The 13,622-nt window shown below is 34.5% G+C and overlaps 1 protein-coding gene across 3 annotated transcripts in view; it reads right to left on the bottom strand.

The window, feature by feature from the left end:
- Nucleotides 1-6,455: 6,455 nt before the first annotated feature.
- LOC128222260 (uncharacterized) overlaps nucleotides 6,456-13,622 on the bottom strand; it is a 15,721-nt gene continuing 8,554 nt past the window's right edge. Inside the window, exons 3-4 of one of the 3 annotated variants that reach the window (XM_052931220.1) lie at nucleotides 9,192-9,317; nucleotides 6,456-8,462 (exon numbers count right to left, since the gene is read on the bottom strand). In XM_052931220.1, coding sequence (XP_052787180.1) covers nucleotides 8,208-8,462; nucleotides 9,192-9,317 — 381 coding nt within the window. In that variant the 3' untranslated portion in view covers nucleotides 6,456-8,207. Of the gene's footprint in view, nucleotides 8,463-9,191; nucleotides 9,318-13,436 lie in introns of those variants that run through there. The other 2 variants (XM_052931219.1, XM_052931218.1) reach the window with 2 other exon arrangements.

Below are 13,622 nucleotides of genomic sequence, written 5' to 3' on the forward strand. Positions count from 1 at the left end.
GCGTTATAACTACAGTACATGCACAACAAGCATTTATTGAGAGCTTTATCTGCATTCACAATCCCCAAACAGTTCACAGTCTTAAGATAATAAAAGTGAATTTCAACTCTTAATACGTAACATCTTACAGACCTCGGACAAATAACTAGGCCAATATAAAATTACCTAATAATTAACATTATATTATACGTCCTAATTGAGTTGTTCATTTGTTTTACCTATGGAAGACTTAATTTCTATCTTTTCAGTAACAACCACTGTCAAGCACCACTGATACTCTAAAGCAAATATATTATAAATGCTACAAATATGATATTTGACATGTTTGAAATATTAGTTGAAGTGCATTGTAAAATGTCGGTTAAGCATTTAAATACAATAGTCATCTAGTTCAGTAATCTACAGTAGTACATAAACGTCAATATGAATGACACAATTCATTAAGGTCAGTGATGAAAATGAAACTCCTGTGTCACCACTCAACCTTTTAAACGGAACATTACCATAACCATAATAACGACCACATTTTTTAACCTCCCACCCATCGTGTGGACATTCGAGAATGCTACTCTCTGTGCCCAGACACTTCACGTTGTCCATCCATTTTTTCTTACTGCCCATGCGCCAACAATAAGAAGTAACAATATAGTCACATTCCCGGAACCCAAACGTCCTACACACCACGTTAACATTCTTTGTTATATATGGTTCACCAGAGTGTAAATACATATCGTGGCACAGTGCGCCCCATTCATCATTGTGACGGACGCTTCAAGACGCCCCACGATCTCGCCGTTGCGGTATTGATGCGCATTAGCCAGACGGATGTCTTTTGCGCATGGGTAATAATAATTATCATTTGTTATTTCTATGTTAGACCTTAAACATATCTTCAAAGAAGCAATTTCTTTCCCTAAATCGCTGGAAGTTAACTCAAATGAATTCCACAGCCTTTCATCTGCATCTTGTACTTCTTTTCTGATCGTTTGTAGCTCTAAAGATACATAAGTAACTTGAGTCGATATTTCCGAAAAGTTAGTACGTATTAAACTAACAATGCTCTCTGCTTCAAGCATAGTTTCACTAACATTGTAATCAGCGATAGCCATGAACCTTTGGAGTTTCTCCTCATTCTGGCGAAACGTAGACGAAATACTCTCGTTCAATTTTGCCTCAGTTTCATTCAATCTTAAATCAATTTGCTCACCTGCATTGATAATGAACTCATCAATTTCTTATTTTATATAGTCAGCAAAAATGTTAACGTTTAAAGCAGACCGATTAATGAACTCCGATAAAGTAATGTTTGCCAGCGATATGTGTACATGAACGTCCTCGATACTCTGCTTTACGTTTGTCGTCAGGTTCTCAATAAGGTTGGTCATCTGTTGTTCAAGCTCTCTCAGTTGGCCCTTAACATCATGCTTCAGAAAATGTAAGTCTTTTTTGTCATTCGAGTAAGCCTCGCGAATATTTCCTGCCATTGCCAGTACATCATGACTAGCGTTGTTATTTCCATCGTCTGCAAATTGCTCACCACTTTCTTTGGTTGTATCCCTAATATAATGAGAAGTAATGTCCTTGTCCTTGATAGAGCTTCTCTAGTCGTGCTTAACTGTGGATTTTTCCAGAATATCGACCCTGTATGAGATTGCTCATCTCGAACGTGTCGTAACTCCTACAGAACATAACCAGGTAATACAAGACACCGTTGAACAATATCTTATGTGGTTTTACATGCATTTGTGTTGCAAAATAAAAATTGCATATCCGATTATTTAATAAAATCATGGCATCCTTCTTAGTGCCGTTAATATAATAATAAATACCAATAGCTATATGTTTATCCGTAACATAGTGTGTTTGTTTTATTTAAATTGTATTTCTATTTTGAAGAGTGGGAATTCAATTAATACGCAAATAGTATTATCTTATGTGTACCTTAAATATGAAGTTTTTAAGAACTTTGACGTCCTCCTCCAACGTGCTAAGCCGTGTCCCCGCAACGGGCCTCAATGCAATTAGGCCAAACATCAAACACAACGGAATGGCCCTCATGGCGGTTCTGCTAAATAATACATACAATTATTTTGTATCATGTAACAAGCTAAATGCATTTATTGTTTTATTTAAATTGTATTTCTCTTTTGAAGAGTGGGAATTCAATTAATACGCAAATAGTATTATCTTATGTGTACCTTAAATATGAGGTTTTTAAGAACTTTGACGTCCTTTTACCAGATTGCGTCAATCTGTGGATTTTTCCAAAATATCGACTTATATTTAATAGCTTAACTTATGAGAAGGGAAGTTTTGTTTCTAATTACAAAATATACGTTAGGTATAAATCAGGTTATTTTGATGATTTTGATAATTTAAATTTGAAATAAAAAATCAAAATTTGGAAACATGAAGTATCAATAAGAGTGGATTGTTTTTATTTTAATGTATTTACTGCTCACGCATTATGTTACTTATTGAATTGAATTCGCAAACCATAGCTTGTTAACCTTTTAGTGTTGTATAGCCAAAAAGGAAATAGGTGGCAGTTCTGGCTACTTTCAACCCAGTTTTTAGTCTTCTGATATTTAACTTACCAAAAGTAACGCGAATTATAACTAGATAGCTAGATAATTATCGCATAAATTCAGTTGTTAACACGAAACAATTGAATCTTTCTGCAGTTATATGCCACCATACCGGTAGTATCCAATGGTTACACTGTCTTGTAAAATATAAAATGCAAAAGATCAGCTATTTCTTATCTAGCATCTGGAATAGCAACTGGCCAATGAAACCTCGTTTCCGCAAAACACCCTACGTTCGGGTCGGAATGAACCTATCTTACACTCTCGGCCATTGAAGATACTTATACTCTTCAATTTATTTTCCCAAGGCAATAAAATGGTGATCAAAAGTATATTATATAAACAATAAGACAGTTTGCAAGTAAGAAGGCATATAATTCACCACTGCACTGGCAAACGCGCAGATATTCTAGTATGTTATTGCCCAAATTGGAACTCGCTCAAATATTTAAGCACTGAGTTACATCGAAAGAATTGGAACAACAGTAGGAAACACGAATGGAATCTCCTGTTTTCGAAGAATGGTGGACATGATGCAAGCATACGGGTTACACTGATAGAACAACAAAAAGTGTTATATCAGAAAACTATGACCCTTAAATTGTTGATTTGCTTTAGACTTTGAAAAACAATTATTTCGGCGATAACCAACAATTATTAAGGTCAAGGTGTTACTTAAAACAATAGGACATTCCATTATATTATTTATACAAATATCTTTTAGCAATCTGATGAAAAATATAATAATTCAACAAAATAACAGGGGGTGTCGAAGTATCAAATTAATTTAAGAGAACAAAGTAATTTCTTAAGTGTCCGTTATAACCAAATTGTTGTCATTCCAAATGATTGAATCATATATCAAAAGTTATATTTTGAATATTAGGGCTTTCTTTAAGTTTTATACCATATGCCAGATCCGAATGCTAAGTGTCGTGCAACAGTTTTGAATGCAAACAAAGGGTCTATTTTTAGTATAAACTCACTTATAACATTTTTCTCCTTCAATCATCGAACTGCACCGAGTTGTTATAATTATACAGCTTCTTATTTACGTTACGTATAATTCCTCTTATTGCGCTTTGTTGAAGTGTGCGTGAGAAATTGTTTGAGAATATAATTCGTATTTACCGGTTAGAACTGATTTATGGAATTCATGTCGGCATTGACATTGGTATTTTGATTTGTTACGACCTCCAAACGCAATAAAAACATAATAATCTGTCTCAAACTTTTAACAACAAACAAATTTCATTTATTAACTGTTCTGCATATATAATCAAAGTAGTTATGCGAATACATGTATTTGAATTCCGGGAAATAATAATAATAAAAAAGCGGGATACAGGTATCGCCATTATTCATGTCATTGTTATCTAGGTCTTATTGATAAACGTCATCGTCCTTGTTAATGGGTATAATTCCTAGAGGACAACACTTACTATTTATTTCCTCGCAACCAGCGTTTCTTTTTAAGTATGTCGTTTCATTAAATTAATTAAAAGTTTAGGGTCCAGTATATGTGGTTCGTGTTAATGACATTTATTCTATTAGCCACGGACCAGGGTTGTGTTCAAAATCAGATGACAGCCTAATGAGATCATCGGAAAATCTTAGAGTGGAGTCACAATTTTTCCCGCGGTCATATTTTTCATGTTGTACTTCTCCTCTTTTGACCAAATGGCAATACATTTTGGTTTGTGTTAAATATGTTTGAAATGTATTCGTGTTGTACCACATTCGAATGCCAATCTACAAGTTTGTATTGACCTCACTGTAACTCTACATGATTATGTTGAACTGTTAGCTCAGATCACACATAATACAGGTCATCCCAAAAGTGAACTCTTTACGGCGAGGGATATTGTCTCTTTATTCCGAAACCATTGAATTTTAAAGTTGTTTGGAACGAAGAAAACAATAATAATTGTTTAGATCAACGTATATTCTTTAAATTAAATTCAAATTCCGTTGAACGAAACATCTTCTGAAAACCTCGGATAATACTAAACTGACGTTCTATAGTGGTAAAATATATATGACGTTAATTAAGAAAGTCATATCATTGAAGTTCAAATATGTTAAATCGTTATGTATGCATTGTTTAAAGAGGTTACAGTTGGATAACTTTTGCAAATAAAATATACATTAAACATTAAATATGCTAAAACTGTGGTTCATCTATGTATAAAACATTAAATTTTGGTAAATGCATGGATGCTCGTAACGTTCTATCATACACTGATGAATCACTATCCATTTAATACTACGACTTGAACAATTGCGAACACGGCAGTGAAAAGAATTACCACGACTAGAACAAAGTCTTACCAGATAGTGACATGAAATACGACGCTTGAAACAACGGTGAAGGTGAAATGTAATACGACGATCTGAAAAACGGTAGACATGGCAGGGAAAAGATATTCGACGACTGGAACAATAAATTACCCGAAGGTGACATGTCTTGCGACGACAAAGAACAATGCGGACAAGGCTCTGAATAAGTACGACCAGGGGATCATTAACGGGCACGTCTGTGATATGCAGCATGGACAATCTCATATCATACTTTGTTAGGTACTTTTCCGTTATTCCCATTATAATACAACCACCAACTTATGCCCCACTAGCCCTAACACACCCTAACCAACACATGCTACCTCACAAATTACCCAATATATATCCATTCGTGTGTGCGCAAAAGTAGCACCGACGGATACGACGTGTTGGACCAATATTCAGATTGCGTACCTTTAAAACATGTTGATCCTATGTTAAGATCGTTACCTCTAAACGTGGTGAAACAGTGTTCATATACTGGGCCTTAAAGACGTTTTCGAACATTGCTTAGAATGTTTGACATTAAAACGTATTGGACCAATGTTCATAGTTTGTGCGTTTAAAACGTCTTGGATTAATGTTTATAGTTTGTTCGTTACAACGTATTGGACTAATGTTCATAGTTTGTTCGTTTAAAATGTATTGGACAAATGTTCATAGTTTGTGCGTTTAAAACTTGTTGGAGCAATGTTCATAGTTTGTGCGTTTAAAACTTGTTGGAGCAATGTTCATAGTTTTTTCGTTTAAAATGTATTGGACCAATGTTCATAGTTTGTGCGTTTAAAACGTATTGGACCAATGCTCATAGTTTGTGCGTTTAAAACGTATTGGACCAATGTTTATAGTTTGTGCGTTTAAAACTTGTTGGAGCAATGTTCATAGTTTGTGCGTTTAAAACGTATTGGACCAATGCTCATAGTTTGTGCGTTTAAAATGTATTGGACCAATGTTCATAGTTTTTGCGTTTAAAACTTGTTGGAGCAACGTTCATAGTGTGTGCGTTTAAAACTTGTTGGAGCAATGTTTATAGTTTGTGCGTTTAAAACTTGTTTGATCAATGTTTATAGTTTGCGCGTTTAAAACTTGTTGGAGCAATGCTCATAGTTTGTGTGTTTAAAACGTATTGGACCAATGTTTATAGTTTGTGCGTTTAAAACGTCTTGGACCAATGTTCAAAGTTTTATGCGTTTAAAACTTGTTGGAGCAATGTTCATAGTTTGTGAATTTAAAACTTGTTGGAGCAATACTCAAGGTGCGTGCATTTAAAACGCGTGTACAAATATTCAGATGTTTTGCCTTTAATACGTTTTGGATAAAAGTTGATAGTGTGTGCATTTCAAATGTGTTTTAGAATATGTTCGGCAAATACTCAGAGTTTGCACACTGAAAACGTGTAGAAAAAAGACAAACATTTGAAGTATGCGTACTCGTACGATTAACAGTTCTAGTGTTCAAATCATTCAAATAAATAACTTCATGAAAACATGTCAGCATCCGGATTTAAAAAAAAGATTAACATAACAAGAACGAGGCTATTTAATAGAACTAGCAATAAACAAATGTACAAAGCAAAATATAACGGGAGAGACGTATGTTTAACAACATTTTATACAAAAAATGATAGTTATTTATAAGAAGTGCACATACATAACATATGAATGCATACATACTAAAATAGTTATGGCGTGTTTAATATTTGTTTTACAAACTTGCAAAACTTTTTTTCTACTGGAAAATTTGCTGTTACATAAAGACATTATATATTTCGATATTGTTGCATAGATCACGGCTGTTTATGTGTTTCTTTTTTATAGCGGATGTCTTGTTATCATATTAAATAATGCCACTTGACATTACTTTTGTGCTGTCTTTCGCTGCATAAATACATTATATAGTGTATATAGTGGTATTGTGATATCTTGTACAAACTATTATACATTTACTTAAAAATATTTAGATGATTCATCTCCAACAATCCTTGTTGATAGGGCGATAGTATTGATATAACTTGAGTAGATATTTCTCAGGAGCATGCAGTTTTTATATGCAACATTATAGTTGTGACTTCATCAAGAAGAACATTGCTGTGGAGACAATGACGTATTTTGTCGTGCTTCTTAGAACGTCTATCATATCGTTTTAATTCGCCATTTTCCGCCATGTTCATTTTCATGCATAAACACTCATCTAAATGCAGATTTATTGACCAAATATCCACCGTCATAATAAAAAAAAGTTTCAATTGAAAATGCTTATTTCTTGTTACTTAATTTATAATCCGGGAGAAAACAGCACTTTTTTATAAATAAATTATAAATCCTATCAGTTGATCGTAAATTTATGTTTAAACCTTTTTAGTTCCACATACGAAACCCTATGTCCTCACCATGAGAACAGGGACGCTTCCCCCAACCCTCGTGAGGGCAATCTAGGAAGCTACTTTGCCCATCACATCTCACATAGTTCATCCAGACCTCCCCACTGCCCCTACCCTGAACTGCATTTAACATATACTGACATTCTCGGGACCCGAACATCCTACACACCATGTTAACGTTGTTTATTATGTAAGGTTCACCAACATAACTCTGAAAGCTGTCATCACATACCGTTCCCCACTTCCTATCGTGACGGACCTCTAGCCGCCCCTGGACGCCGGTGGAACGGTATGGATACACGTTGGCCAGACGGATGTCTTTTGCGCATGGGTAATAGTAACCATCTTGTATTGTTCCTTTGTTGGCAATAAAGTCTTCGTTACATGTTAACATGCTTGATTGCTTAAAATCATGTGTTAGTTTTCCTTCATGGTGTTGAATGTTCTGGTTTTCTGTTTGAAGTGCTAATGATACGGCGCTTATTTTAGTCAGCGTTTCCGAAAAGTAAGTACGAAGCAAACTAAAAATGTTATCTGCTTTAAGCATCATTTCACTTACATTGCGATCAGCAATTGAAATGAAGGTTTCAATCTTATCCTCTTTCTCACGGTATGCTTTAGTGATATTTTGCTTTAAGTTCGTTTCAGTTTGATATATAATTAGCGCGAGCTGTTCATTTGTGTTTAAAGATAACGCTTCAATTTCCTTTTTGATTTATTAGAAAAAATATTAACGTTTGAAATAGAGCCATGGATGAACACTGACAAAGTAACGTTTGCCAGCGATATATTTTCATGAATGTACTCGATATTGTGTTGCACGTCTGCAGTAGGTTATGCATATGGCTAGTTATCTTTTGTTCAAGCTCTCTCAGTTGGCCTTTAACATTTTGCTTAAGTTAATGTAAGTCCTTTTTGTCATTTGCGTAAGCCTTGCGCATATTTTGAACCACTGTAATTACAGCAGGACTTGCTTCGTTATTCCCAGCACGTACGAGTGTTTTGCCACTTTCTCCCGTTTTATCACCAAGGTTGTAGAAAGTGACGGTCTTGTCTTGGTTAGGACTGCTCGGGTCATGCGTGACGGTGGTGTTTTCCAAAATGTCGACTCTGTTGGAGATTACTTTCACCTCATCTCGATTATATGTTAACTCCTGAAACACAGAATGTTACACGTGCAATATTAGGAATGCATAGTTTCTTAATTATAATAATAATAGCTTCTTAAACTTATTACATTTTTCTTTATTTCGTTTTTGGTTTGGTTGTAAAACAAAGGATTATATTTAGAACACCTGTTTATTACTGTCAAAGATGTTCACCTAATCAGCACCAAAGGCTGTGTTCTACTCGTTTTTACTGTTAGTGTCAACGAAGTGAAATATATTGCAATATTTTATTGATGTCTGTTTATCCCATGGCTTGTTTTAATTCAAACAATAATTTATTGATATCTAATAAGACAATATTTATAAAAATTATCAGCTGTTGTATAATTACTCAATACGGCGAAAACGGACATCTTTTAAATTCTGAAAAGCACAAATAACGGTTCAGTATCATATCAATAGTCCACCAACAATGTACACGGCACCTTGTTATTGGACCGATTTGTATGCAAGTAACAGCATAAATAAGCAAATATTGGCATGGTATCCCAATTAATCATATTCCCTCGAAGAAAATAACACTGATTTGTTTCATAGTATCATAGAAATATTTGCACTGAGTTTAATTAATAATTCATAATTTTATCCCTTTTCACGTCATATGATATCTTATAAAAAAGGAAAACGTCCAATATAATAATGGTGAATGCTCTTGAGTTTTAGATAACTGAGCTATTTTCGAAGAGGCCATCTATTGAAATGTCAAATGGATACCCCGAATATAAAGGTTTTAAGAAGTTTGACATCAGCTTCATGTCTTCTCAGCCGTGATCCCTCGGTCGGCCTTAAGACGGTGAGCAAAACATCAGACAAAGCAGGGCGGGCCTCATGACGCCTAATCTGAAAAATTAGTCATTGAGTGAGATATTGAGTGAATTAATTGATAAGAAAAAAAGAAAAAAGAAATAAATAAATAAATAAATAAATAAACAAACAAACAAATAAACAAACAAACAATAAAAAACGGTGCCTAAAAAGCTTAACTAAAGCTTCGCAAAAGCGGTGCTAAAAGCTTCGCAAAAGCGGTGCAAAAGCTTCGCAAAACGATGCGGTATTGGCCATAAAAGTGCACCTTTTGCGAAGCTTTATAATTGTAACAAAGCGCAGCTTTTTAAATAAAGCACAGCTTTAGCGAATCGTGTTTTGGCTAAAAATGCAGCTTAAGCGAAGATTAAGCAAAGCTTTGTGCGGTTTTGGTCTTCGAAAAAGCTGCGCGTTTTGCTTGAAAAAGCGCAACTTTTGTGAAGCGTTGTGCGATAATGGCCAATAAAATGCAGCTATTAGCATAAATAGAACTTTACACAGGAGATCTTTTTTCAACTAGTAAAAGTATTGTGCAGTGTTCTTTCTCCCACTATTTTGGGATTGGGACTGAGAATAACTCTGTCATTGTTAGCATACATTTGATTTTCAATTTTGCCATAAGTGTTTTATACAAAAAGAATAAAATCTGATAATTGTTCTTAACATAACAATGGGATCAAAAGTGAGTAACAGTTGTACATAATATGTAGAAATGAACATAATGTGATTTTTATCAGTTCTTATTTTCAAAGAATAATCTGTATGTATGCTCATAGCCTTGGTATTATAGAAGTCGTCCTCGGTCTTAATACAAAATATTCTCATGAAACTTAGAATACATGTTACCAAAGAGAATAAACGTAAAGACATGAAGCAACCATTATGTATCAAATACGTATTCTCATAGGGTTTATTTTGTGACCGTCGATGGCGTGCAAAAATTACCTTTTGTAAAGGTAAAAAAGCTAGTCAACATATAAAAATGAAACTTAGTGAACATGTTATCAATAACAATAAACTAATATGGAGCAACGTTCATGGCTTAATAACTAACACTCTCGTAAGCAAAGTTTGAAGGGGATTTATTGTAATGTAATACGGCTTGTCTGTTGTTCTGCTTGTCGATTGCTTGATACTTTTGCATTGTCCTTATTTGAAGTAGAAGTTAATCATAAATCTGTAATTGTCTGTCAATAGAGATTTCGGTGGAAGACATAAATCCCGTGCCATTTAAAAGGCATCTGTAGGCATCTGTGTTGCGATACGTTTCTTCATTCTTTGAATCAAATTAAGGTCATTCATCCATCATAATGATGCAAAACTGAGTGAGTGCTTATCATTTGTGTATTCATATATACAAAAGGGCTAGCAGTAAGATTCAATTTTAAGCATCAAACTGTTATGTTTGAATATTGTTTTAAGTTTTTACCGTGACTCTTTTATATAGACACTTATTTAAGAAATACATAATCAGAATGCTATTTAATCATTTTCATTCAGTCCCTTTAATAAATCGTATGACGGCGTTGAAGTATTTGACGTTAAACGATTTGAAGTAAAGGTTCATGGTCGAGGTTACTTTTAGCAGTGAAATTGTTTCATATCAATAAAAAAAGTAACTGACCCTCAAACATTCAAGTCAAGTTCGAAGTGACCGTATATGCGAAATGGTTTCCGATCAATAACTAATAAACGTAAACAAATCTAAACATGACCGAGGTCAAGGTCAAAGTGAACAAAAGCTGTGGAATAGTGTCCGATCAATAACAAAAAAAGGAGATTGGGGTCAGAGTCAAAGTTACATTTAGTAGTGAAATGGATTCCGATCAATAACCAACACACGTAGATGACCTTTAATGGTATTGGGGCTAAGGGACAAGGTCAAAGTCAAATTTTGTAGTTAAATGGTTTCCAATCAATGACCGTGAAAGGTTGATGACCCTTAATGGTTTTTGGGTCAGAAGTCGAGGTAAATATTACCATTCGCAGTAAAATGGTTTCCGATTAATAACATAATATAAATGTATTGATAATAAACATTCCAACTACGCCAAACAAAACAACATTTTTATCAAAATATGATGGCCAATGATCACATATATCTTTTCTAGGGAAATAGTCCAGTTGATTTGAGGGGGAAAATGCACACACCCCTTTACATAAAAATGAAACAAACAAGTATGTTTTCGAGGTTTTCCGAAATAAGAATTAGTTATATACAAAACATTATTTCTAAAAAAAATGGTCAAAAACTCTTCATGGTAACTTGACTTAAATTGCTTTTAAAATGGGAGGAAATTCTACCGTGCATTGTTTGCCTTCATATCGTTTTTGACCAAGATGCAGTAAATGTCCGTTATAGCGTTTTGGACCAATGCTCAGAGTGTATGCCCTTTAAATGTGTTGGATTAATGCTCAGAGTGTATGCCTTTATTTAGTTTTACACCAATTTCAGAGAGAGTCATTTAAAACGTGTTGGACCAATGTTCAGAGTGTATGCCTTTAAAACGTGTTGGATCAATGCTCAGAGTGTATGCCTTTAAAACGTGTTAGACCAATGGTCAGAGTGTATGCCTTTAAACGTGTGAGATCATTGCTCAGAGTGTATGCCTATAAACGTGTGAGATCATTGCTCAGAGTGTATGCCTTTAAAACGTGTTAGACCAATGTTCAGAGAGAGTCTTTTAGAACGTGTTGGACGATTGTTCAGAGTGTATGCCTTTAAACGTGTGAGACCAATGGTCAGAGTGTATGCCTTTAAACGTGTGAGACCAATGTTCAGAGTGTATGCCTTTAAACGTCTGAGACCAATGGTCAGAGTGTATGCCTTTAAACGTGTGAGACCAATGGTCAGAGTGTATGCCTTTAAAACGTGTTAGACCAATGGTCAGAGTGTATGCCTTTAAACGTGTGAGACCAATGGTCAGAGTGTATGCCTTTAAACGTGTGAGATCATTGCTCAGAGTGTATGCCTTTAAAACGTGTTAGACCAATGTTCAGAGAGAGTCTTTTAGAACGTAATGGACGAATGTTCAGAGTGTATGCCTTTAAACGTGTGAGACCAATGGTCAGAGTGTTTGCCTTTAAACGTGTGAGACCAATGATCAGAGCGTATGCCTTTAAAACGTGTTAGACCAATGTTCAGAAAGAGTCCTTTAAAACGTGAGACCAATTGTCAGAGTATGTGCCTTTAAACCTGTGAGACCAATGGTCAGAGTATGTGCATTTAAACGTTTGAGACCAATTGTCAAAGTGTTTGCCTTTAAACGTGTGAGACCAATGGTCAGAGTGTTTACCTTTAAACGTGTGAGACCAATGGTCAGAGTGTTTGCCTTTAAACGTGTGAGACCAATGGTCAGAGTGTTTGCCTTTAAACGTGTGAGACCAATGACCAGAGTGTTTGCCTTTAAGCGTGTGATACCAATGGTCAGAGTGTTTGTCTTTAAACGTGTGAGACCAATGGTCAGAGTGTTTGCCTTTAAACGTGTGAGACCAATGGTCAGAGTGTTTGCCTTTAAACGTGTGAGACCAATGGTCAGAAGTGTTTGCTTTTAAACGTGTGAGAACAATGGTCAGAGTGTTAGCCTTTAAACATGTGAGACCAATGGTCAGAGTGTTTGCCTTTAAACTTATTTGACAATTGTTCAGAGTTTTACATTTGAAATGTAAATGGATTTAAATAAATTTTACGTTTGCGAACTCCTAATTGACATTTCAAGTTTTCATGATTACAATTTATTCCAATATCTGGGCTCATAATAACATGACGGTTTGACGATATGAAAAAATACAAACTAAAACGATATGTCTGTATTAAAGAACAGAAGAAGCAATACGGAAATAAACAAAGCAAGCTATTACAGGAAAAAACAATTGTTTAATAAGAAGTATGTTTAACAATGCTTTATACAAACATGTGAGCTAAATATTAGATGCAAAGAGAAGTTCATTGCTAAATACATTTAAATATTTACATACTTCTTATAAGGAGTTTGTTTCTTTGGTAATATTTCCTGTTGTCAAGTATAAATTTTACATGTGATTATGTACAACACAAACGTGTTTACACGTATCAAAATTTGTTAAAACGTGTTAAATATTTAATTTAAATTGGCAAAATATCTCTAAAAGACGTTTGTGTTGTACATAATCACATGTAAAATTTATACTTGACAACAGGAAATATTACCAAAAAAACAAACTCCTTATAAGAAGAATGTTTGACAATGCGTTGTACAAACATGTGAGCTATTTATAAGATGCAAAGTATATTTTGTTTCTAATGACATATAATTATATACATATAGACAGTGTTAAAACGTATTATAGCGGGTTAAAACG

Source organism: Mya arenaria, chromosome 16, assembly GCF_026914265.1.
Source record: "Mya arenaria isolate MELC-2E11 chromosome 16, ASM2691426v1".
In the NCBI taxonomy this organism is placed as follows: Eukaryota; Metazoa; Mollusca; class Bivalvia; order Myida; family Myidae; genus Mya; species Mya arenaria.